Genomic DNA, 23,647 nt, shown 5'->3' with positions numbered 1-23,647 from the left:
GATATTTGTGTAAAAATGTAATAAGTAAAAGTAAAAAGTTGTCCAATTGTGAAGTAAAGTACTGATACCAGAAAAGCTACTTGAGTACAGTAACAAAGTATTTGTTACTTCCCACCTCTGGTTAACGAAATAAAGAAGAAGTGAGGAAACTTACATGTTGTTTCAATAAAATAATAATAATAATAATAATAATAATAATAATAATAATAATAATATGAATTTTTGGCATTAACATAATTTGAGCCTAATTACCAAGTAAGATGACTAAATTAAGGCTAATCTACAGCATTTGGATCAGGTGTTTGTGATAGGGTCAGAGACTGAAAAAGAGAGCTAGTTCTGACTAATGCACTATTTCTGTTTCTTCTGATCTAATATCAAAAACAAAACCTCTCCATCTGGGAAACCTAACTGTTGTGTTAAAAAAAAGTTGCTGAGGATGTTGCCTTCACCTGTAAAATAAGGTGGCATTAAACATTTCCTTTTTATAATTAAATAATTATTTCTAGTTGTCCAAACAGTTTATTGTAACTCTGTTTGTTAAGAATATGTATGTATTTTAACCATGACCTAAGGTGTGTGTGTGTGTGTGTGTGTGTGTGTGTGTGTGTGTGTGTGTGTGTGTGTGTGTGTGTCAGAGAGAGAGAGAGAGAGAGAGAGAGAGAGAGAGAGAGAGAGAGAGAGAGAGTCTAAGGACAAGTGCTTTTTCTGTCCACCTTTCCTTGACTCTCTTATTGGCTGCCAGATCTCAGGAAAGAAGCTTAGGCCTGGGTGAATTAAAAGGAGGTGTGGCCTATTGCTAAGGTGAACTGCCACCTGGAAGAAGAGACACACACCTCTCTATCCCTTTAAGAGACTATTTTTGTCAAGCGTTCTTCAGTTGTCATCAGCAGCAGAGCAGGACGTTAAGGCTGGAATCAGCAGCATGGAACTGGTGGGTTTGCAAGGATCAGGAGAAAACACTACAAATGAAACACCAGATCTGGAAAGCTAGGCTGATGGAAACTTCTCCATGTACAGTTATGCATATATGGAAGAGTCCCTGAACATTGTAAAGGTATGTGATCAGAAAGTATTACGTTTTGTATACTTCTCAGTATATGCTTTTTCTTCTAACATAGTCTTGTATGTTGTGTTTCTATACATAGATATACTGTATTTGATTGTTGTTGCTATATATTCAGTTTGTATGCACCGTAAGTACTGATGTTATAAACAGAAATACTGCATAATGCTCCAGAACTTTTTAATGCTAGTATGTTTGTGTTAGTGTTCCACAAATGACTTAGACACTTAGTGTTAAAATTGGACTATTGTAATTCATTGTCCACCTCACACAATATTCAGGCTATAGTGGTGCATATTCAAATTTTAATGAAGGTCATGGTGTGTGTGATCAGGTGTCAGGCTTCGGTTACACACTTCTCATGAAGTGAACTGTATGCACTCACGCATGCATACACCAAATATGTCAGACACGCATATATGTGGTAACTGCGGTTGCCTTTTTCATCAGGCAAGGCAGTGAACTTTCCACTTCATAAACACTATAGTAGTATTGCACTACTGAGATCGATAGAAATATGCAGTAAAAACGGACATCATGGATTAGGTTCTGTGATAGTATTCCTTGTGCTAACAGCAGATAATGCTAATGGGCAGCTTAGCCTGATGTTAATACATTTAGACCTCTTTAACTGATTGGCTGAGGGCTTTCTTGCTCTTTAACACAGATAAGGCCCAGTGGGATGTTCTCAACCCGGACACAGAAAGTACAACTTAACCCTTGAGCTTTAAAAAAGCAATATCCTCAATCATCCATCTGATAAGTGAGGTGAATGGAGTTACATTTACTTTTGGTGACATTTTTTTATCAAAGGTGTGTCAATTGAGATGCATCTGCTGCTTTCAGTGGGTTTCTAAGGCATGTGTTCATGCTCAACTGAATGTGCAGATGACATTCAGTTTGTCTGCATGTCAGCAACATTCATGTGTCATGCAAAAATTTAATCTTTTCAGAGAAATATATATTCTTTCAAGAGAGTTCTGGAGAGTCTGGCTTTAATATGGCTGCTGTGGCCATGAACTTTTCACAGATGCAAAATTTTTAATAACATGTTACACATGGATAGTGTTTAACCAATCAGGGCTATATGACACCTACATAAGCCCTTTGTGACAATTAAAATACCTTCATAAATATTTATAACAGATTATTTTAGTAGGTGTCTGGTGTCATAGACTGCATAGATCATCCCGAGGCTGCCTCGTGAAATTTTCCAGCACGACATGAACAACAGACTCTAGAGAGTGTGCATATAAACACTCTCATGGAGTTATAATGGAACTGGCACAAGTGTTCATTACAATTTAATAAATTATACGATTTATGTGAGACAACTGAATTCTTGATTTTGGTGGTCAAAAGGTGTTGTACAAACCTACAATAGTTGGAGTTATAAGAGTTATAACTCTGATATGTTTCTATAGTGACAAAGTACATCATCCATGAACATGTTTATCATTTCATGAACATTTATTGCATCTGTAATTAATGATATTGTAAAGTTTCCTGTAAGGTGACATTTAACATCTCCGGTCTCCAGTCTCAAAGTAATACATTACAGCTTCTATAATGTATAAATAGTAACAGAAACTTACTAATTATAATTTTTTTTTAAATTGGTGTAATATACAATTTCCAGTTGGTAATAGATCATGCCAGCACATCATTGGCTATGCACCATTGTGCTTTACTTACTGTCACAAGGTTGGATACACCTAGTCTTTTATCATTTTTGAAACCCATGCACGCTCCTATGGTTTCAATTTAACAAACTTGGTAAAATGCAGAAACACACAAGAATTGGGCAGTGAATGACTGGAAGAAAGTTCTGTGGACGGATAAGTCCACAATGTTTGACATTTTTTACTTTAACAGAAGAACAGAGAAGAGGAGAAAAGATTTTAAAAGACTGTCTCACAACCACAGTCAAACATTGAGGTGGAAATTTAATGGTGTGGGTTTGTTTTGGAGAAGAAAAGGTTGGCGACTTCTGGGTGAAAGGAATACAGGAATAACATAAAAAAAAAGAATAGCCTTATTTGTCACATATGCATTACAGCACAGTGACATTTTTTTTTGTTGCATATCTCAGCTTGTTCAAAGCAAAGGGTCAGCCATGATACAGCGCCCCTGGAGCATAGAGGGTTAAGAGCCTTTCTCAAGGCAAATCCATGGCTTAAACCCCTGACCTTCCAGTCAGTATCCCAGCACCTCAACCACTGAGATACCACTCCCCATTGGTACCATTCTGTTTTTCAATGCCATGCAATTCAGATGGAATTTAAATCAACATCACCATACAACAAGACAGTGAACTGAAGCATATGCCCAAGATCTTTAAGTGACATTTAGAGACTTGACAGTCGGCTGGGGTATATTATAGAACGGCCTGCCCAGTCACCACACCTAAATCCTTTTGAACTGCTCTGGGATTAAGTGGATCACAAGGTCCAAAAGAAATATTCAACTTGTCAAGGACACAACTTTGACTTTGACAAGTTTTACATAAAGCATTTCAAAGTATTTCAGCTGAATGTTTCAGCGGAAGAGTGTGTAAAGCTGTTTTTCTTGGTAAGGAAGGAAAAAAAGTTTAACATCTAATCAAGTCAAGTCAAGTCAGACATTGTCTTAAAGCAGCTTTACAGAAATCAACAGTCAAGGTGAATGGTGTGCATTTATCCCTGATGAGCAGCAGTGGCGACTGTGGCAAGGAAAAACTACCTTAGATGTTATGAAGAAGAAACCTTGAGAGGAACCAGACTCAAAAGGGAAACCCATCCTAATTTGGGTGACATCAAGAGTTTGATCATAAATCTTTCAACAATACAGAACACTGGAGAGAGAGAACTAAAATGAGCACTGGAGTATAAGATTATAAGTAATGTTCTTTCTACAGTCTTCTACAGTCTTTATGGTTATAAAACTAGGAACTACTGAGCTCAACATTTGTGATCATTACAGATCAGCACCAGCTTTTCCATGCCAGAGTCTTTAAACACTCCAGGAGGTCCAATGTCAAAACTCCACACAGGAAGTGGGATCCAATTGGCACTGGTACGTCCCTAGATGGTAGGGGATGTTTGCGAGTTCGGCATCTACTTCTTCAAAGGTGCATAATCTTCATGAGGTGGGAAGTGACTGGAGCTGGCCAAACCTCAGGATGCCTCGGGATGGGGAGAGAAAGAGAAGCAGTGGAGAGGAATTAGCGTAGCTGCTGTTCATGATATTAACAGCACAAGTTGATAATGTGCATGTGATCATATGTTCTGAAACATAAGGTTATGATGTGAACATCTGTACACTTATATATTTGTTTGGTCAATGTAAACCTTCATACTATTAATATACCTTTTAAACAAAATTAACATGCATGTGTTTCTCAAAATAAATGTGTTTCCAAACTTTTAGAGGCTATTATGTGGCTCTATTTAAGTCAGATAGAGGAATTAACCCTAGAACTTCTTTTGTCAAGGGAGAATTGACTCCCCCCACTATTTTAAGTTTAAGTTAAGTTTAATTTTATTTTAATAAAGTATACTGACATAGGAACACAGGTATAATACACTATACATTTAGGTACCTGTATGTCGTGATATCCCTTGGTTAGTAAATATCCCACAGCTATTAGTGTAGATTGCAATTCTATGGAGGAAAGTTGGTTTGAGATGTGTAGACTCTCAGGGTTCTCCATAGACACAATCTGTTCTGCACTGAAAATCAATGAGTTAAGACTTTAAATCATAATGCTTTTATTTTAATGGGAGGACCAGTACACCTTATGCGGTTATCTTATCAGTCAATTGTGTGATCTCTGTGTTCTCAGTAAGCTGCAGATCTCTGGACAGAATTGCCTTTTTGATGAGATAGGTCAATGAAGAATGGGAAAAGTGGTTCAAGCTGAAAGAAAGCCAAAAGTGTCTCGTATAACCACTCAGTACAACTGTGGTTAGCAGAAGAGCACATCGGGTTCCACTTCTGTCAGAACAGAACTATAGCCAAAACAGAAAGCTGTGGCTATAGTGCGCATGGGGCTTCCCAAAAACTGGACAATTGAAAACTTGAAAAACCTTGAAAAACCTTCCGAATGCATTAGAACAGCAAGGCTAATTTACTGATTAAAGCCTTTTGGTGTGGTGGTGTATTTTACATCATTGTCTTGCTTCATATCTGTGTATGTTGATAGACAGAATTTTTCTGTAGACTTCTGAAGTCATTGAGTTGTTACCATTGTACTGTAGTGATTTATTATTTCAGAAGCTGCCAGGCAATAATTACACTGCCTCCTCCATGATTGATCCATGAGTTGTAGGTTTTGGATCATGCACAGATAATTTTTTTCTTCACACTTTTGTTAGAAGTTAGTCTTGGCTCCAGAACTGTTCATTGCTATATTTCAGTATAACCATCTGATGCTTACTGCTGATAAGTGGATTGCTTCTTGTGGTACGACTTCTTTAATTCTTTATCTTTAGTTCTTACTCTCGAGTGTTCTGTATTGTTTGAATATTTATAATCACACTCTTGATGTCACTCTTGATCGCCATGGCTGTTCATCAGGGATAAACACACACCATTCACCTTAACTTTTAAAAATCTGTAAAGGTGCTTAGAGACAATGTATGTTGTGAAAAGCACTATAGAAATAAACTTGACTTGACTTGACTTGAATTATATTTCTGTTAGAAAAGTCTTCTGCAAGCAGTGAATTGTGATACCTTCACACCTGATGATGATGTTCTCTATTAGCTGCTGTTGTTTCCTTGGCTGACATGTTAGAGATCTGTTTGTCAAACCAGACCATAGTAGTTGCTTTCTTTTTTTAAATCATTACAAATTGTTATATTGGTTGTGTTCGTTTCTTGTGCAATGGCTTTAGTAAATTTTCTCTCCTTTTTTTAACTTCCACATGTTTGCTTTTCTTCAGTCAGCTCTCTGTTATTCATGTTGGTTTATTAATGTTTTTAATAAACTCACTAACACCATTTAGATATAGAAGTTCTAATTGTAACTTTATATATTAAACATTCGACATCAAGGTATGCGTACTACATTTTGTACCTGTGACTAGAGGTTTGTTGCATTGATGTTGAGGCTAATTAAATTATTTTAAAGAATTGTAAAATATTACTCATAATAATATTAATAATGATTAATAATAATAAAAATAATAAAGACAGATTTAGAATTTACAATCTCCCTCAATATCATCTATCTTTTGACTTCACCACAATCTTTGGAGTCTACTCTCCTCTACGTCAGCCACTCTTTTGTAGATGTGGCTATATGGAATTTAAGGACTGGAGGAGCATACTGAGTGGGATTTGTATGCCTGTGAGTAGATGTAGTCACGAGTGTGCAATCTCTGCGGCTGTTTGGTGATTGAAACTATTGAGATGTGACTCACTCTTCAAACCTTATGAGCGATGACTAAGGGTGTGTGCAAGTTACAACTTTGGGAATGTTCCTCAGTGTTCTAGCTAACATGCATGAATGTTATCCAGGAAACAGTATAAGTGAGATGTTAAGGATTAAGGTTGTTGCTCAAGGATCCAACAGTGGAAGTGGAATTTGAACTGAAAACCTTTGATCAGAGGATTACTGAGCTGGCAAAAAGTGGGGAAAAGGCATTTTTAAATGCATAATTATCTGAAATGAAAATATTTTGTTATATTTTTTAATTGTGTAAACATTAATCAAGTTAGTCATAGAATATAGAATGTTATACATTCTACCCTAACCTATCCTATCCTATCCTATCCTATCCTATCCTATCCTATCCTATCCTATCCTATCCTATCCAGATTTATTCACCTATTTTAATAAGGTGTGGCGGTGGCAAATTAATGAGGCACCTCGCCAGATTTAAACTGATAATACCCTATAATGAAGAAAAACACTAGGTAGGCAGTAGCTAATTAAGACATTAGTTATTTACTCTGGACACAGCATTTTGGAAGATTACAGTATGCGACTTGTTTGGGGTGGATGGGGTGGGTGTGGGTAGGGGGTGCTGGGTATAACGCAGCTGGTCGCCTTTAATTTCTCTTCTCCTTCGCGAGGGCTCGCCATGGTTGGCGCATGCGCACTGCAGTCATAGAGAGGCAAGGACCAGCAGAGAGGCAGCGCAGAGAGGCAGCGCTCTCGGTACCAAAAATACACACAAAAAAAACAAACAAAAGCACGCAGAGATGCGCGTTATTAAACCGTGATCTCGGACGACGAGCCGGGCGCATACGGCTGTGACGACGGTGTAACATGCCGTGGAGAGCCGACCTCACAGTCTTCTTCCGACCTGTGAATCCGGATCTCTGAAAGGGAAAGTATCTCCAGGAAGGGAAAGAGGGTTCGATCATGGGGAACGAGGCGAGCATGGAGGGTGGCGACGGCGCATTGGCCGCCGGGGAGCTCACTGGACCAGAGGAGGAGCTCAGCCGCCTGAGCGAGGAGGAGCGGAGGAAGCTCGTGAGCACCATGGCAGAGGCGCAGGCCAGGCGAGTTGTTTATTCCGGGTGGGAGGGCGTTATAGGTGTTGGAGGGATGCGCAGCTCTACTACGCCCGACCGTGTGTATGTATGTGCGCGTGCGTAAATATGTGTGTTTGTGATTTGTGCGTTGTCTTTTGCACGGGCTTTCTGCAGGTTGGCATCTCACGACAGGGCAAACCCAGCACACACACACACACACACACACACACACACACACACACACACACACACACACACACACACACACACTTTATAAATGCATAATCCCAATCTGCCAACAGACTACTGCACCAAAACCACAAAAATGTTTAGGTTCGTTGTGATTATCTGTTCAGTCCACTTTACGCCTTAAGATCCCAAACATCTTGCCCACAAACAGAAAGCATAGCAAGGAAGGAGTGCCCCTGCTTCGTACCTAAAATAAACCACACACACCTTTCCAAGATTCGACTGGATTAAACACTCCATTTCCCCCAGAATTCATCACATACTCGTATTCTGGTTCAAAAAAAAAAAAAAAAGGCACATTATCTTTTTAAATCTTTGACACCTTTCCTTTCATGCCCCGACTCCCCCCACCCCCCGATTATTTGTCGATTTGGAGGTGATTGGCCTTCGCTTTCTCCGTGTTACACACAGCCCCTTTTTTACGGGCTGGGTGAGTGATGTCATACGCTGCTTTGGAAACCACTGGCTTGGAATAAGACGCAAAACGACAAAACAAAAATATCACATCTAATGCAAAGAAAAGAGAGAGTGATTTAAACTGTGATGCCACCAAAAAGGCATTTTCAGTATGAAAATGATCCTGTGTTTTGGAGAATTGTGTTGAGCGAGAAAAGAAGGGGAGGGGATATAAATGTTAAAAACTCTATATATAGCACGGCGAGCAGGAATCAGGAATGCCGTGACGCGCCATGGCGCTCTCTCTCTCTCTCTCTCTCTCTCTCTCTCTCTCTCTCTCTCTCTCTATCTATCTCTCTCTCTCACCCTTTCACTCTCTTTCTCTCTAAAGGATGTATAGTGTAGTGTTACATCTGAGGGCGGTGAGGATCGAAGGTTATAAGGCAGCAACGATGACTGAGAGCAGCCTGTGATGCCTGGAAGGTTGCTCTCCATGGTGCTGAAAATCTTTCCTATGATGTGTGGAGAACTCTAAATCAGTGCACATGCTAAGTCTCAGAGAGAGACAGTGTCAGAAAATATGCAAATATAAATTAATTAATTAAAATGTATATAAAAAATGTGATGTCCTTTTTTTTCATAATTTTGCTGTTTGTTTGCTTCAAATTACAAAATATAATTTTGCAGTGCTACACTCAGTGCAAAGGCTTTCCATTAGATTTTGGAATGTGGCTGGGGAAAATTTTACCCATTCAGACGCAAGAGTATTAGTGAACTCAGGCACTGATTTTGCGTGAGGAGGCTTGTTGAGTAGTCAGCATTCCAGTTCATCCAAAAAGTATTCCGTGGGATTGAGAGCAGGGCTGATAGCAGGGTGATCAAGCTCATCTACTCCAACCTTAGCAAACCCTGTTTTTTTATGTACTGTCTCACTTTTTGCACTCTAAATTCCATTGTAGGGAAATCATTGAAAAGATAAATATTTAAAAATTAAGATATTTAACAGGAGCTCAATAATAATTTTTAAATCTTTTCTTTAAAATATATACAATAAATACGCTTTGCCAAATAAAAGGGTGCTTATTAAACTTTCTAAATGAAACAGTTTGATAAAACTCAGATTTCTTAGTGTTGGTATATATTTGGCATCCTTAAACTTCTGATGGTGGCATGTTATAAGAAATTAGCTGGCTTCTGTTTTTAATGCATGGTTTGTCTCATCAACACAATGCATGTTTAGATGATTTATTATATCATGTAAAAGGCATCTTTAATCAGGTCCACAAACAAATTAACTAAGGTACACACAAGTTAGACTTAGTATATTTTATGTTTGCAGCATCTATATCTAGATGTTAGATGAAATATATACTATTTTGTTAGCAAATATCTTTGGTGCAAAATAATTTCCATAAGTGATTTTCTGTCAAAGTGAGAAAGCATTAGTATTTTACAGTGGAGAGTGTCATGCAGCATATTTTTACAAAGATCATTGTGGATTCAGATTCCATAATGATTCTTAGGGGTAAAATTTTGCACATAACTGCATTAAGAGTGCATATCAATGTGCCTGAATGAGGTATTGGTCAGAAGGAAGTATCTATTGATTTGAAGTGACAGTTAAGACCATCCAACTGCTGAACTAATCATTAGGCATATGTTTAAGTAGTTTTAGACAAACTCTGGGCTGAGGTTTTTATAACAGTGTATGGCGCCATATACTGGGGCAGATTATTTGTAAGGAATAAACACCTATAAGGATATTTGTTAAAGGAAATAATCAGTAATGAAATAAAGAGCTGTACAGAAGAGTTGCTGTTAATTATTATCTAATAAGAAACACCACAACATGTTTATTTATGCCACAGCACATTAATATATCCAGTTTCTGCCACACTGGTAATTATCATGGTAGAGACTGGATATTTTCCTAAGAGTTTTGGGTTTCTCTGAAGCAGGTCATATATAGTAATGGCCAAAAATATCAGCACCCTTGCAATTCTGTCAGAAAATTGTTGGAGTTGCAAATGTTTTGGTACTCAAAATTATTCTTTTTTTAAGCATTTGAACAACGTAAAAAACCAGAGAAGAAAAGTCAAATCTGATACAATTCCACACATAACCCCAAAAAATGCACTGGACAAAATTATTGGCACCCTTAACTTAATATTTGATAGCACCCCCTTTGGAAAAATAACTGAAATCAATTGCTTCCTGTAACCATGAATGAGTTTCTTACACCTCTCTACTGGAATTTTGGACTACTCTTTTGCAAACTGCTCCAGTCATTCAGATTTGAAGGATGCCTTCTTCCATCTGGTGTTTTGAGAGCTCTCCACAGGTGTTCTATGGGCTTCAAATCTGTACTCATTGCTGGCAGCTTTCTGACACTGGTCACTACATTGCACCCCAAACTTCTTTGGTAATCAACAGATTTTATTATACGTTTCTTTTCTTTTCTTTTTTTTTCTTTTCTTTTTTTTTCTTTTTCTTTTCTTTTCTTTTCTTTTCTTTTCTTTTCTTTTCTTTTCTTTTTCTGTAAATAGTGCCATAATGTCCTTTATTAAAAAGCTCTACTTTTGTCTCATCTGTTCACAGTACATTTTTCCAGAAGGATTGTGGTTTTGTCACACAAGTTTTAGCAAACTCCAATCTTGCTCCAGTCTCCTTCTAGTTCTCCAACCATAGCAGCTTTTCATTCATATGGCGACGGATAGTGTAAACTGACACTGCTGTACCCTTTGTTTGCAGATCAGCTTGAATTTGTTTGGAAGTTAATCAGGGTTCTTTATCCACCATTCGAAAAGTCCTTTGTTGTAATTTTTCATTAATTTTGCTCTTTAGTCTATGTCCAGGGAGGTTTGCTACAGTGCCATGGGCTGTTAACCTCTTGATGATATTGTGCACAGTGGACACAGGAACATTAAGATCTCTGGAGATGGACTTGCAGCCTTGAGATTGTCCGTGTTTTTTTCACAATTTATTCTCTGAAATTCACAAACCCTTTACACTCCTTTCTCTCCATGCTCAGTGTGACACACAACACAAAGGTCAATTTTTTCCCAATTTAACTGGTTGCATGTGTGATTACTATATTGCCCACACCTGTTACTTGCCACAGGTGTGTCTAAATACAAATTATAGGAGTATCACATGCTTAAAAAGCAATTATTTCTTACAATTTTGACAAGATGCCAATAATTTTGTCTAGTACAATTTTGAGTTCTGTGTGAAATCTTTTCAAGTTTGACTTTTCTTATGTGTTTTTTTTGTGTTGTAGCAGCAGAAAAAACAACACCCAAATTTGCAATTGGAATAATTTTCTTACAGAATTGCAAGGGTGCAAAGTATTTTTGACCATGATTGTATAAGTATTTTTTTAGGTGATGATTAAAGCCTTTGTTTGTATGGGTTGTTGATGTAGAATGTTTAATCCAAGAAATGCTTGTATTTTCAATAAACTTTACTTTGTCATGCAGTGTCTAGTATAGATGCTGGTTCATATAGTCTGCCATTAGTAATCAATAAGTCTGGATCATTTGTCCACATTCGGTCTACATTTGTTTAAATATTTTATTTAGGTTTATGCAATAACCCACCAATCTCAATTCTTACCAGTGAACATTAATTTACCACTTATTTGTTTACTTACAGGTCTTCAGAGCATCAGCCATCTGGAGGAAGAGGTTCGGGGGGCCTCAGTAAGAGTCGAACAGTAGACGCGTTTGGAGAGGGTCCTCCTTCCAAGCCAAAGCCAGGCCGCAGTCCTTCATCCCTGAGCCTTCTTGAGTCCCGCTTTCGGCAAGAGCCCAAAGACCCTGAGCAGCCTCGCACCGGCATGTTCTCCTCATCGTTTCTGAGTGGGGTTTCTTCAGCTGTCTCCTCTGCCAGCATTCCTAAATTCAGCCTTTTTGGTGACGATGAAGATGTTGCAGCCAAACAGGGGCAGAAACCCCCTGGCCCACAGCAGGGTTCATCCAAAGGACAAGGACCACCAGGGCAGAAGCAAGGAGCTGTTCCACAGGGGCCTGGAGGAAAGCCTCCTGGTGGAAAGCCTGCTAGTGGAACTGGAAAGCCTGGTGGACAACTATGTCCTCTATGTAATACCACTGAGCTGAACGTGCAGGCCAAAGACCAGCCCCCCAACTACAGCACCTGCACACAATGCAAACAACAGGTGTGCAGTCTCTGTGGATTTAGTCCTCCTGACTCAGAGGTAAGATTCACACATGAACCTTAATAAATAAATAAATAAACCAATACACCAAAGTCTAGAGTTAATTGATAGTATAATATACTGTTTTTAAAGCTTGGAAGCATTTGATTATAAGGAATGCTTACCAGGATTTATGAAGCTACCACCTGTATTGTTCTCCTTTAGTCAGAGGTAAAAGTGACTGTGGACTGCGGGGGAAGATTATTGTGGTGATTCATATCATCCTCACAGGAAGTGCACTTTAGAAAATTCTTCTAATGCACTTATTTTGAAATCTGGTCAAAAATATCAAGTCACTTGAAATAATGTTTATATATATATATATATATATATATATATATATATATATATATATATATATATATATATATATATATATATAGTATCTCACAAAATTGAGTACACCCCACACATACTAATAATATATATATAATATATAATATATACACCCCACATATAACTAATTTGTTTGGCTGATTTTCCCGGTCTCTCATGGATAGCGACTTATATAGGGAATAAGATAACCTATAGGGAATTGTTTTTATGTTGAAATAAAAACAAGAGTAAAATAAAAACAAAAGGGAGATTTATGTTGAAATAATGAAATTTATTAATACAAATATAATTATTAATTATAAAATGATGTAAAATGTTAATACAGTAGAGTATATACTGAGTGTATACATAAAATATTATTTTTGTTTATCGTGTTTTTTGTTGATCGCTGGCGGATTTGGATTGTAACTTTGTCAAAATAACTGGGTTCAGATCTGGAGACATACTTATCCATTCCATCACCTTCACCTTCAGCAGGGCAGTTGTCATCTTAGCGGTGTGTTTGTGGCTGTTTTAATGCTGAAAACCTGCTGTTTGACCCAGTTTCTGAAGGGAGAGCATCATGTTCTGCTTTAGAATGTCACAGTACATGTTGAAGTCCATGTTTCACTCAGCTCCCCAGTACCAGCAGCACTCCTGCAGCCCCAGACCATGATGCTACCACCATGCTTGACTGTAGGCAAGACACAATTTTCTTGGTACTCCTCACCATGGCGTTACTACAAATGCTGGACACCATCTGAGCCAAACAAGTTTAGTTTTATCAGACTACAGGACATGGTTCCAGTAATTCATGCTTTTGGACAGGTTGTCTTTAGCAAACTTCTTGCAGGCTTTCTTGTGAGCCAGCTTCAGAAGTGGCATCCTTCTGGGACGACGGCCATGCAAACCGACTTGTTGCAGTGTGTGGCGTATGGTCTGAGCACTGACAAGCTGACTTTCTGCTTCTACAACCTCTAAAGCAATGCTGGTAGCACTCGTGTTTGTTTATTTTTTAAGCCAGATTCTGCACCCGACACACAGCATGAGGAATCAATTTCTTTGATCAACCCTTGCGAGGGAACCCAACCTTTGTGATATACAGCTGTTATCCCTCAGGGTGTACTTACTTTTTTGCCAACTATTTAGACAATAATGGTTGTATGTTGAGTTATTTTTAGAGGACAGAAAATCTGTACTACTATACTACTATACTCTCAAATATTCAAATTTAATTTCTATAGTATTGGGGTCTCTGTCGACTATGATGTTTGCGGATGATATTGTGATTTGTGGTGAAAGTAGGGAGCAGGTGGAGAAGAGCCTGGAGAGGTGGAGGAAAGGGGAATGAACGTGCAGGAGAAAAGGGGATTGAAAGTCAGTAGGAGTAAGACAGAGTACATGTGTGTGAATGAGAGGTAGGGCAGTGGAGTGGTATGGTTGCAGGGAGAAGCGGTGTAGAAGGTAGATGAGTTTAGGTACCTGGGGTCAACAGTGCAATGTAATGGAGATTGTGTTAGAGAAGTGAAGAAAAGAGTGCAGGCAGGGTGGAGTGGGTGGAGTAGAGTGTCGGAATTGATTTGTGATCGAAGGGTACCTGCGAGAGTGAAAGGGAAAGTTTATAGGACTTTGGTGAGACCTGCGATGTTGTATGGTTTAGAGACAGTGACATTAAATAAACGACAGGAGGTGGAGCTGGAGGTAGCAGAGCTGAAGATGTTGAGGTTTTCGTTGGGAGTGACGACGATGGACAGGATTAGAAATTAGTTTATTAGAGGGACAGCGCATGTAGGATGTTTTGAAAACAAGGTGAGGGAGGCGTGATTGAGATGGTTTGGACATGTGCAGAGGAGGAAAATGGGGTATATCGGTGAGAATGCTGAGGATGGAGCCGCCAGGAAAAAGGAAAAGAGGAAGACCAAGGAGGAGGTTTATGGATGTGGTGAAGGAAGACATGCAGGCAGTTGGGTTGAAAGAGGCAGATGTAAAGGACAGGTGGGTATGGAGAAGGATGATCCGCTGTGGTGACCCCTACTGAGAGAAGCCGATAGAAGAAGAAGAAGAAGAAGAAGAAGAAGAAGAGTATTGTCCCTTGAGAAGATATACTAAAATGGTTGCTGAAATGCGAGGGGTGTACTCACTTTTGTGAAATATGATATAAATAAATATATGTGTGTGTGTGTGTGTGTGTGTGTGTGTGTGTGTGTGTGTGTGTGTGTGTGTGTGTGTGTATAGTGAGAAAGAGTACAGTACATTGTCTACAGTATGTCATCATTAATGTCATATTATGTCATTATTATTATAATAAACATGCTCATAACACATTATTAAGGATTACGATTATACAATATAAAAATAGGTTGCATTATATTATTAACTGTCCAAATAAACAGTGTTTATGTGTGCAAAAACAGAGGCTCTGGTTTAGTCTGCAGCATATAATACTTTTGCTTTCAGTGTATTTCAGTGTTTATTTATTAATATATAACACATAAATCATGTGTCATGCCATTCATTGTTTGACTGATCTGAACTTTTCTTTGAAACTTCTTTTAAATGTAAATTCAATTTCATTTGGAAATAAAAACGTATGCCATAATGCCTCGTAACATGCAGTATAGATGTAACAGCGGACCCTGTGCATTAGCATGCAAAATGTTCTTATAAACAGATATTATAACGCATTATTTAAGCTGACATTTTGCTTCCATACAAGCATGACCTTGATAATGTTAATAAGTTTACACTGTTATATTGCACCTCATCTAGAATAACACTCTATTAGCCCTATGAATACCTAACCCCTGGACTTATGCCTCACCGATTGGAAATGCAATCTTCTGTGCATTATAGTTTAATGAGGGGAAATTTAAACAGGCTCTGTTCATAAAATTGCTTATAGTTGTCATGTATGGGTTTTGTTTCTAGTATGTTTTTAGATGCCCTTATCTGTTACTGTTTTTGATTTTTTTTCACAGGGTAAAGAGTGGCTATGTCTAAACTGCCAAATGCAAAGAGCAATGGGGGGAATGGAGCCTCCGGGCCCTCCAATGATGAAACCCAAGCAGAGCTCGGCTCCTCCATCCCCACAGAAGAAGGAACCACCAGCTGGGGTGCACTCAAAGGATGAACCAGGGAAGAAGCCTTTAATGCTGACAAAACAGCAAAGCATATCAGATACAAAAGGAGCCACTCCTCCACCAACTCCCAAAGAGAAGACTCCCGGTCCAGGGGCACAACAGGAAGCTCAACCTGGACTAAAAGGTGGACAGAAGCCACCTCCACTTCAGAAAGCTGATCAAAGTCCAGTGGGTAGTCCTCAGCCATCTCCTGTAAAAAAGCAAGAAGGAGGTGGCTTTTTTGGAGGCTTTGGTCTTGGAGGGTTGACAGACACGAAAAAAGGCCCTGCAGAGTCAGTTACTGGGAAATTATTCAGTGGTTTCGGAAGCTCATCCAAACCACAAGGTGGCACTGCACCCAAGTCACCCATGGCCACTTCTCAGGCAACTGAGGGTGTGTCTGGAAAGAGGTTTGGGTTTGGTTCATCAATCCTTAGCTCAGCCACCAACTTAATTACTGGGGAAGAACCAAAGTCTCCTCCAGTGTCATCACCTGACTCCCCAATTGACTCTGGAGCAAAATCTACTCCAGGTTCTTCTAAAGAGCCTGCTTCTCCTAAACCTGGGTCTACTGATGGAAAGTCTTTAGCAGATAAACCCATCTCAGAGGCTGCAAAAACAGTAGCTCCTCAGCCCATAACCAACTGTCCACTCTGTAAAATAGAACTGAACATGGGATCAGGGGATGTACCCAATTACAGCACCTGTACAGAGTGCCAGAAATATGTGTGCAACCTTTGTGGTTTCAACCCCATGCCACATCTCTCAGAGGTAAGTGGTATTTTGCTGTCAAAATTTTAACAGTCTGTGTAAATCAAGTACTTTGAAAAGGCAACAATATGCTTAAATTTCTCATGAGATAATGAGTCTAATACCAGCTTTTAGTTCTTTTATTTTACCAGTCACTGACAATTAATGCATATTGAAAAATTCTTAACAGCTTGCCCAGCAGGACAACCAAATAAACCCATAATAGGGACGAATGGGAATTTTGTGTAAATCTAATCTGAGTCGTTCGTTCTTTTCTCAAGGGACTCCCATATACCCAATGTATATATAAATTATTGGAGCTATAGTCAAAGGTCATGTATGTAGACATGTTGGGGGATCTGGTAATTGAAAATGTAAAATTTTATTCAATTTCTGAGTAAAAAGCAACAAAATGAAATAAACAATAAAAAAAAATTCATCATTTTGATGAATGAGATTTAAAGGACCAAGCCACTAAAATGGTCCGATCTTTCCATCACCACATTAGACACACTTTAGTTTTATTTCGTGTTCGAGGTCAGTTTTTAAGAAAGCTCCACCCTTGCTCCATACTCTTGAATAAAAAATGAAGTCACAAAGCACATCTGCTAGGTTTATTGTGCTAGCATGTACTGGGATTTTCAGCCTTCTTTTGCTCAGACTTGCTTGTTGTAATCCTAAACTATTTCAGGTGTGCTAATCTGATTTGCACTAATCATGAACATCCTCCAATACCTCACATGGCCAATACTGCCTGTTTACTTGTGACTGCTACCACTGCTCTCAGTGTAGTTCTTAGTCGAGGTATCTTAAAGTGTGCCATTGATGTAATGTAGTGTACGTTTGTGGTGAGGGTTACACTGAATGTCCCTTTTAATATGCTTCCAATTAACTAAAAAGATTGGAAGGGTCCTTTATTAGATTGCTGGCTTCTAATATGGAATATACTGTTGTAAAGGCATTGCTAATTATAGGAATAGACTGATCATTATTTTAGACATATCTCCTTTCCCCTGGCTAAGTGCTGAACAGATTGTGTATGTGAATTTGTTGTTGATGTGCTTTCATAGAAGCAAGAGTGTTTGATACATTGGTTAATTGGCAATGATGCATATTGGCAATGATTCATTAATATTACACAGTTGGCAATACGTCCACATAAGCAAAAAACATTTGCTACTTTTTGGTACGTTTGTGTTATGAAGCGCCTGCATGTGCATATGTCTCTGTGTACATGTTTTTGTTTGTAATCCTTTTATGCTAACAGGATTTAACGTGTATCAGAAGGCCTAGAGGTTTTATGAGAGCGGAACATTTGGTAATCTGGCCGTATTTGTTTTATACTGCGATGACAAGATTTACCTGCCCTGCTTGCTTTTCCCTTTTGTCTCATTTTCTTCACTTTGTCTACCCAGAGGCCCCACTCTTCCTCTCCTTTGGGGTTTTCCCTTAATAGAACTGTAATGCCTTACAAAACCTTTTCCTTTTTTATACTCTGTGTTGATAAACTGTATCTGATTACATAATAAGAACATTCAGAGAATTGCCTTTATTGTGAGATAACAGCATTATTTATACTCGTCTCTTACCATTTTAACTGCTTGTCTACTGCTAGTTTTTGAGCTAAGTGTTTTAAGATGCTCCCTCAGCTGAACAGGCTGTGCTCTTGTGCAAGGCTGAGCAGCCTAATGGCTCGTTCAGACGGGTTTTAGTGCCTCGCCCCCTTGATGGAGGGAGCGTGTGCCAAATGCATGCCTTCACTGCTGCTGTTCCTCCATGGCGACAGCGCATAGCAACGCTGCCATGTCCCCATAGTAGTCAGTTATGAAACACAGTTCAGACAACCATTGCATAACAGGAAAGCACATTAGAAGCGAGCGCTGGTCTCTTTCAGATAAACAGAGATTGCTTTTTTTGACTACCGCACTTCTGCAATTTACATTCAATTCTATATCTGCAGTCTTGGTCCAACATTCACACTACACTATAATATTTTGCCAGTACAGTAATCCCCATTTATCACGGTGGTTATGTTCCAAAACCGCCTGCGATAAACGAAAAAAAACGCAATAAACAAAAGCCACCCCAAAAAATGCAATGTATACAGTACTGTACTGTATTAAAATGTTACTTTATTTAATAATTAATAATTCTATGTTTACTTCCCGTGGGCTCACCACCTGCAGGAGGGACCGTAAGGTGTGGATTGGGCAGCAGTCGAAGGCGGGGGCCTGCTTAGACTGCTGCCCCCGCGACCCGAATTACGGATAAGCGGGAGAAAATGAATGAATGAATGAATGAATGAATTCTATGTTTATTAATACATTTCATTATTTCAGCATAAAACTCCATTAAAACTATTCCCTATAAGTTTTTTGGTCTATTGTGCTATCCGCGAGAAAAATCAGCAAAACAAATTAGCTATGTGGTGCAGATTCGAACCACGGTAAAGCGCAGGATTACTGTATTGTAAAATGCACAGTAAACAACTGTTATGAACACGATTACAGTAAAGTATTGTAATACATTAGATAAGATAAAATAACACAGTACATTTGGCTGATGCAGGGTACATCTTCATTGCTAGAGACTTAAAGCACTTTTGTACGTCGCTCTGGATAAGGGCAACTGCTAAATGCCGCTAATGAAAATGTACATCTGAGATGAAGATTCTCTAGCTCAAGGATCCTGAGTAGATCGTGGGGCTACGATATGTCTACACAACTTTTTGCTCTGTAACTCAAAGACCTAGCCACTAAGCCACCACAGCTCCCCATTTGCATGCATCTCTTTGGGTTGTTTTTTTTTCAATCAAGCCTAACTAACTAGTAACCAGTCAGCGGATCAGGTGTCACTGCTACAATGAGTGTTGCTGGATGATTTCACAGCAGTCCCATGTAGAGCTGGACCATGGTTTAGATGCCTCTCCCAGGGTGTTTTAGCCATCTGCTCCTGGCTTTAAATCAGGATCAGGCCACCTGATGTTTTTCATCTCTTTCATTTCCTTGTACTATCACTCACACTAAAGAATTGATCTTACTTCTACAAGAACTCATTCATTCATTCATTCATTCATTTTCTCCCGCTTATCCGTAATCCGGGTCGTGGGGGCAGCAGTCTAAGCAGGCCCCCGCCTTCGACTGCTGCCCAATCCTCACAGCACCGTCCCTTACGGTCCCTCCCGGTGGTGAGCCCACGGGAAGGCGGCCCCACGTCACTCCGACGTCACGGACCTTGATATTTCCCTCGTAAGGGACCCCCGGAGCATAGAGGGTTAAGGGCCTTGCTCAAGGGCCCAAGAGTGGCAGCTTGGCGATACCAGGGCTTGAACCCCAGACCTGCCGATCGGCAACCCAGCGCCTTAACCGCTGGAGCCACCACTCCCCCTCTACAAGAACTCGTCTCTCCTAACTATCTTTTTTGTATTAGCTTGACAGCATCAAAATGATTAGCAAACCAGGATAAGTACTACCTAGCTAAACTTTTCTACCTAGCTAACTAACACATTATGTGCTGTTTTAAATAGGTAACGCATACAGGTAGCATTAGCGACGTAAAATACTAATAAAGAGCTAGTCCTATAGAATGTTATCAAAAAGAACAGCTCAGAGGTTGGGGTTACATAGCTAGCTTATTGCTGAGTCCTGCTGTCAAAAAGTTTGCTACTTATCTAGCATACATACACTATATGGACTAAAGTTGGATGCCTGACCATGTGCTTTTTGAACATTGCATTCTACTTTTAGTGCTATTTGCTGTTATAATAAGTTTCACTCTTCTAAGAAGATAGTCCACTAGATTTATGAAATTTGTGCTCATTCAGCCACAGGTGTGGTTGTAGGTTGAGCACACCTGGGATGCAGCCAGCATTACGATTCATCCCAATGGGGTTTAGTAGGGTTAAAGTTGGAGTGCTATAGTTGGCTTCTCAAGATCTTACACTCCAAAGTTAAATAAATTATTTGTGCACAGGGGCATTGTCTTGCTGGAACAGGTTCAGGTACTTGAAAACCATATTCTTATACATTAATATTGTAGGCTTATTTTATATGTCTCTTTAGAAATACAGAGGTAAGATTGCAATACAACTGAACAACTAAAGTAGCTTTAATTTTAATGATCTATTTTATCCATATTTACTCAGTTAGGTACAATAAAATATACTCTTGCACTCAAGTACTTCGAAGCCTCTGCTTTCGTTTATTAGTACACAACCTTGTCCACATGCCCAGCAATGTACTTTAGATATTGTGTCTTTTTTTTATGTCTTTCTCCGTTCTGATGCTTCCAACCTCTATGATTCCACCCACATTCCCAGCCACTGTGACCCATCCGCCTCCTGTTCAGGGCTGCCTGGTTCTCTATAGGCATTCTCGCATATGGAGTGTTTAGTCACTCTGAATCAAACACTGGTTCAAATACCCACTCTCTGTGGTTTGTTAGAGGCAGGTGTAATCACACTCTGGTGTGAACTAAAATACCCAGTCTGAGAGAGGAGTGAGACCCTGATTCAGCCGAACTACAGGAAGTGAGTCAAGTATGCCAAACTGACATGTGATGCAAGGAACCGATCTGGATCGTTGCAGTAGCATGGTGTATTCTGGATGTCAGAGTAGTTAGACAAATAATTAAACTGCGGATGAGTCATGATCTTGATTTTACAGGTCTGCTGTAAAGAGTTCCTATTATGACCTTAAAATTAAATATTTTCCAATAACAGCACTTAATAATAAGATGCATATATTTAATGTTAATTAAACAGCAGCAGTTCTTATAGAATACAGCATCATATTTTAATCCATTTAAAGTTCTTATTTCACATTAAAGTTATATTTCATATTGCAGACAACCAAGTCTCAGTGAAAATATTCATTAAACATTTGATCAACATATCAGATCTTCCCTTCATATCCTGCATCCATATTTACTGTTAAATAATGCTGATACTGGAGACTCTTTCCAAAAATGCTGAATGGATGTCAGACAACTACACAACATGAACAATCCCACACACACACACACACACACACACACACACACTATATCTATCTATTTATCTATATGTGCATGTGTTTATTTGGAGCATCCATGATACATAATACGTGTCCTAAAAAAAATTACAATTTATATGAATAAGTAAATGGAAATCAACCCGTGATTTGCATATCAAATCGATGTCTATAAAGAATTCTAGAAAAATCAACAAGAATCAAGGATTTAGAAGTTGTGGTATAAATAGCATTTCAGCATTATCATATTATCATATACCCCAGTCCTTTTACACATCCTACACACTGTGGTACAGTAGATAAAGTAGTGCCTTTTTACAGAGAGAGAGAGGCACATCAGTCCTGAACAATTTCTGTGCACTCATTGCAGACAATTGTAGTGAAATTGAAAGAAACCTCAAATGAACAGATTATGAATGCAAATTGAGAGGATATTTTACATTTGTCTGTCTTGCTGATACTGAGTGCTGAGACTTTAACCTTCTTTCATTCTCAAGCTGCTCAAGAGCTGCTCTGTCTGTCTGAATGCGTGAGCTCCGTTCCCATAGCTACGGTCAAGTTTCTCCTTCTGTCAGTTTGGCGACTTCATGTAATGTGTACACACATTTGTGGACATCTCTTTCTGAAACTGTCCAAACGCCGTATCTATCGCCATGGCTATCAGCCCATCTGTCTGGTAAACAAATAATGTTTGTTCAGTCTGTCTCTGGTTTTAACCCTATTACGATTTTGTTCAGATTGAGAAATTCATTTATATAATCCAAGATTAGTTATGTGTGGATGGTTGGAGTCATCAGATGGCTGTCTAAATTGATCAAAATGGCAAACACAATATGTAAAATTATCATTGATGTTGACAGGTTTATGCTTTTCCCACAGAATTATTGGACAGGACTATTAAAACAATCAAATCAGCCTTTAAGCCTTTAAGTCTTGTTTTGCTGTATAAAATTAGATCCTATTCCTTACTCATCCCAAATAGACACTATCCCTGAAAACCTTTAGATTTTTCATCGTACACTTGAAATGGTCTTTTCTCCCCACTTGATCCCATTCTTAACATTAGTTGTAAATATTCCTTCCTGCATGTAAAATGTTGTATGTCAAAAAGAAATTCTTATTTAAGACAGTATAGAAGATAAACTTTGATTTTAATGCTGCTTTGTTGCTTAAAGTTCATTTGGAAATGCTAATCATGACAATAGCCTTTAACTGTGGTGTCTAGGCATATTTTAATGTTTGGTATTCTGTTGGTTTTATTGGCCATTGAGCTACTTTTGTCAACAGAGCTGTTGATTAATTCCAACCATGCAGTGGGATGTTATTTTATAACCTTATAAGCCATTTTAAAAAGCATCATAGGCCTATATTTCAATCCTTTATAGCACTATTGTTTTATTTCATCTGCCATTCTCAGAGTGTCTGTGCGTGAATGATGAGAGAGCATTCTGGGAGTTTGGACATCTTTAAGTTGCTGAGTTTTTATTATGTGTAGTTAAAGTGTGTCGGTGAGACTGTATGCATTAAATTTATTCTCAAAAGCCACTTTGAGTCCTGACACACTCCTGCCCACCATGTGTCATCCTTTGTCTGATGTTTTGAAACCAGCCATATTTTTAAGGTGCAGGAGAGAGAGAGAGAGAGAGAGAGAGAGAGAGAGAGAGAGAGAGAGAGAGAGAGAGAGAGAGAGAGAGAGAGAGAGATTTTTTGGACTTACAGTGATGATAAATAGTTTCAGGGATTATTATTATTATTATTATTATTATTATTATTATATAGATTTTTTTTAATTGGGCAAATTGTAGATCTGTACCAGTATTAGTTAAAATCCACTTTAGCTTTGCTTGTAGATTGTAGAGAGCTGTCAGTGATTTATCCAGTCAAGCATCAAGTGCCCCCTCAACACGTGCTCTCCCACCAGGGATGCACTGTGGTGCCAAACAAATTCTAACAGGAAGTCGCTGCCTTACTGAGACCTACCACGGTTTGATAATAAGGCAAGGAAGACAGGAGGGGGAGCGGATGTGACAAGTGAATAGAAAAGCACGGGGGACTGAAGAAAA

At 38.8% G+C, this 23,647-nt stretch overlaps 1 protein-coding gene across 29 annotated transcripts in view; it reads left to right on the top strand.

The window, feature by feature from the left end:
• The first annotated feature begins 830 nt into the window (after positions 1 to 830).
• pcloa (piccolo presynaptic cytomatrix protein a) overlaps positions 831 to 23,647 on the top strand; it is a 64,628-nt gene continuing 41,811 nt past the window's right edge. For 28 of the 29 annotated variants that reach the window (XR_014531425.1, XM_083528764.1, XM_083528770.1 and 25 more), the window contains exons 1-3: positions 7,043 to 7,557; positions 11,830 to 12,391; positions 15,685 to 16,596. Coding sequence is in view for 28 of the 29 variants with exons in the window: in XM_083528764.1 (XP_083384890.1) it covers positions 7,418 to 7,557; positions 11,830 to 12,391; positions 15,685 to 16,596 (1,614 nt within the window). In the remaining variant the exon portion in view is untranslated. Of the gene's footprint in view, positions 1,058 to 7,042; positions 7,558 to 11,829; positions 12,392 to 15,684; positions 16,597 to 23,647 lie in introns of those variants that run through there. The other variant, XM_083528755.1, reaches the window with a different exon arrangement.

The sequence above is a fragment of the Silurus aristotelis genome, assembly GCF_946808225.1.
Source record: "Silurus aristotelis genome assembly, chromosome: 24".
Classification (NCBI taxonomy): domain Eukaryota; kingdom Metazoa; phylum Chordata; class Actinopteri; order Siluriformes; family Siluridae; genus Silurus; species Silurus aristotelis.
This window is presented reverse-complemented; position numbering and strand designations above follow the sequence as displayed.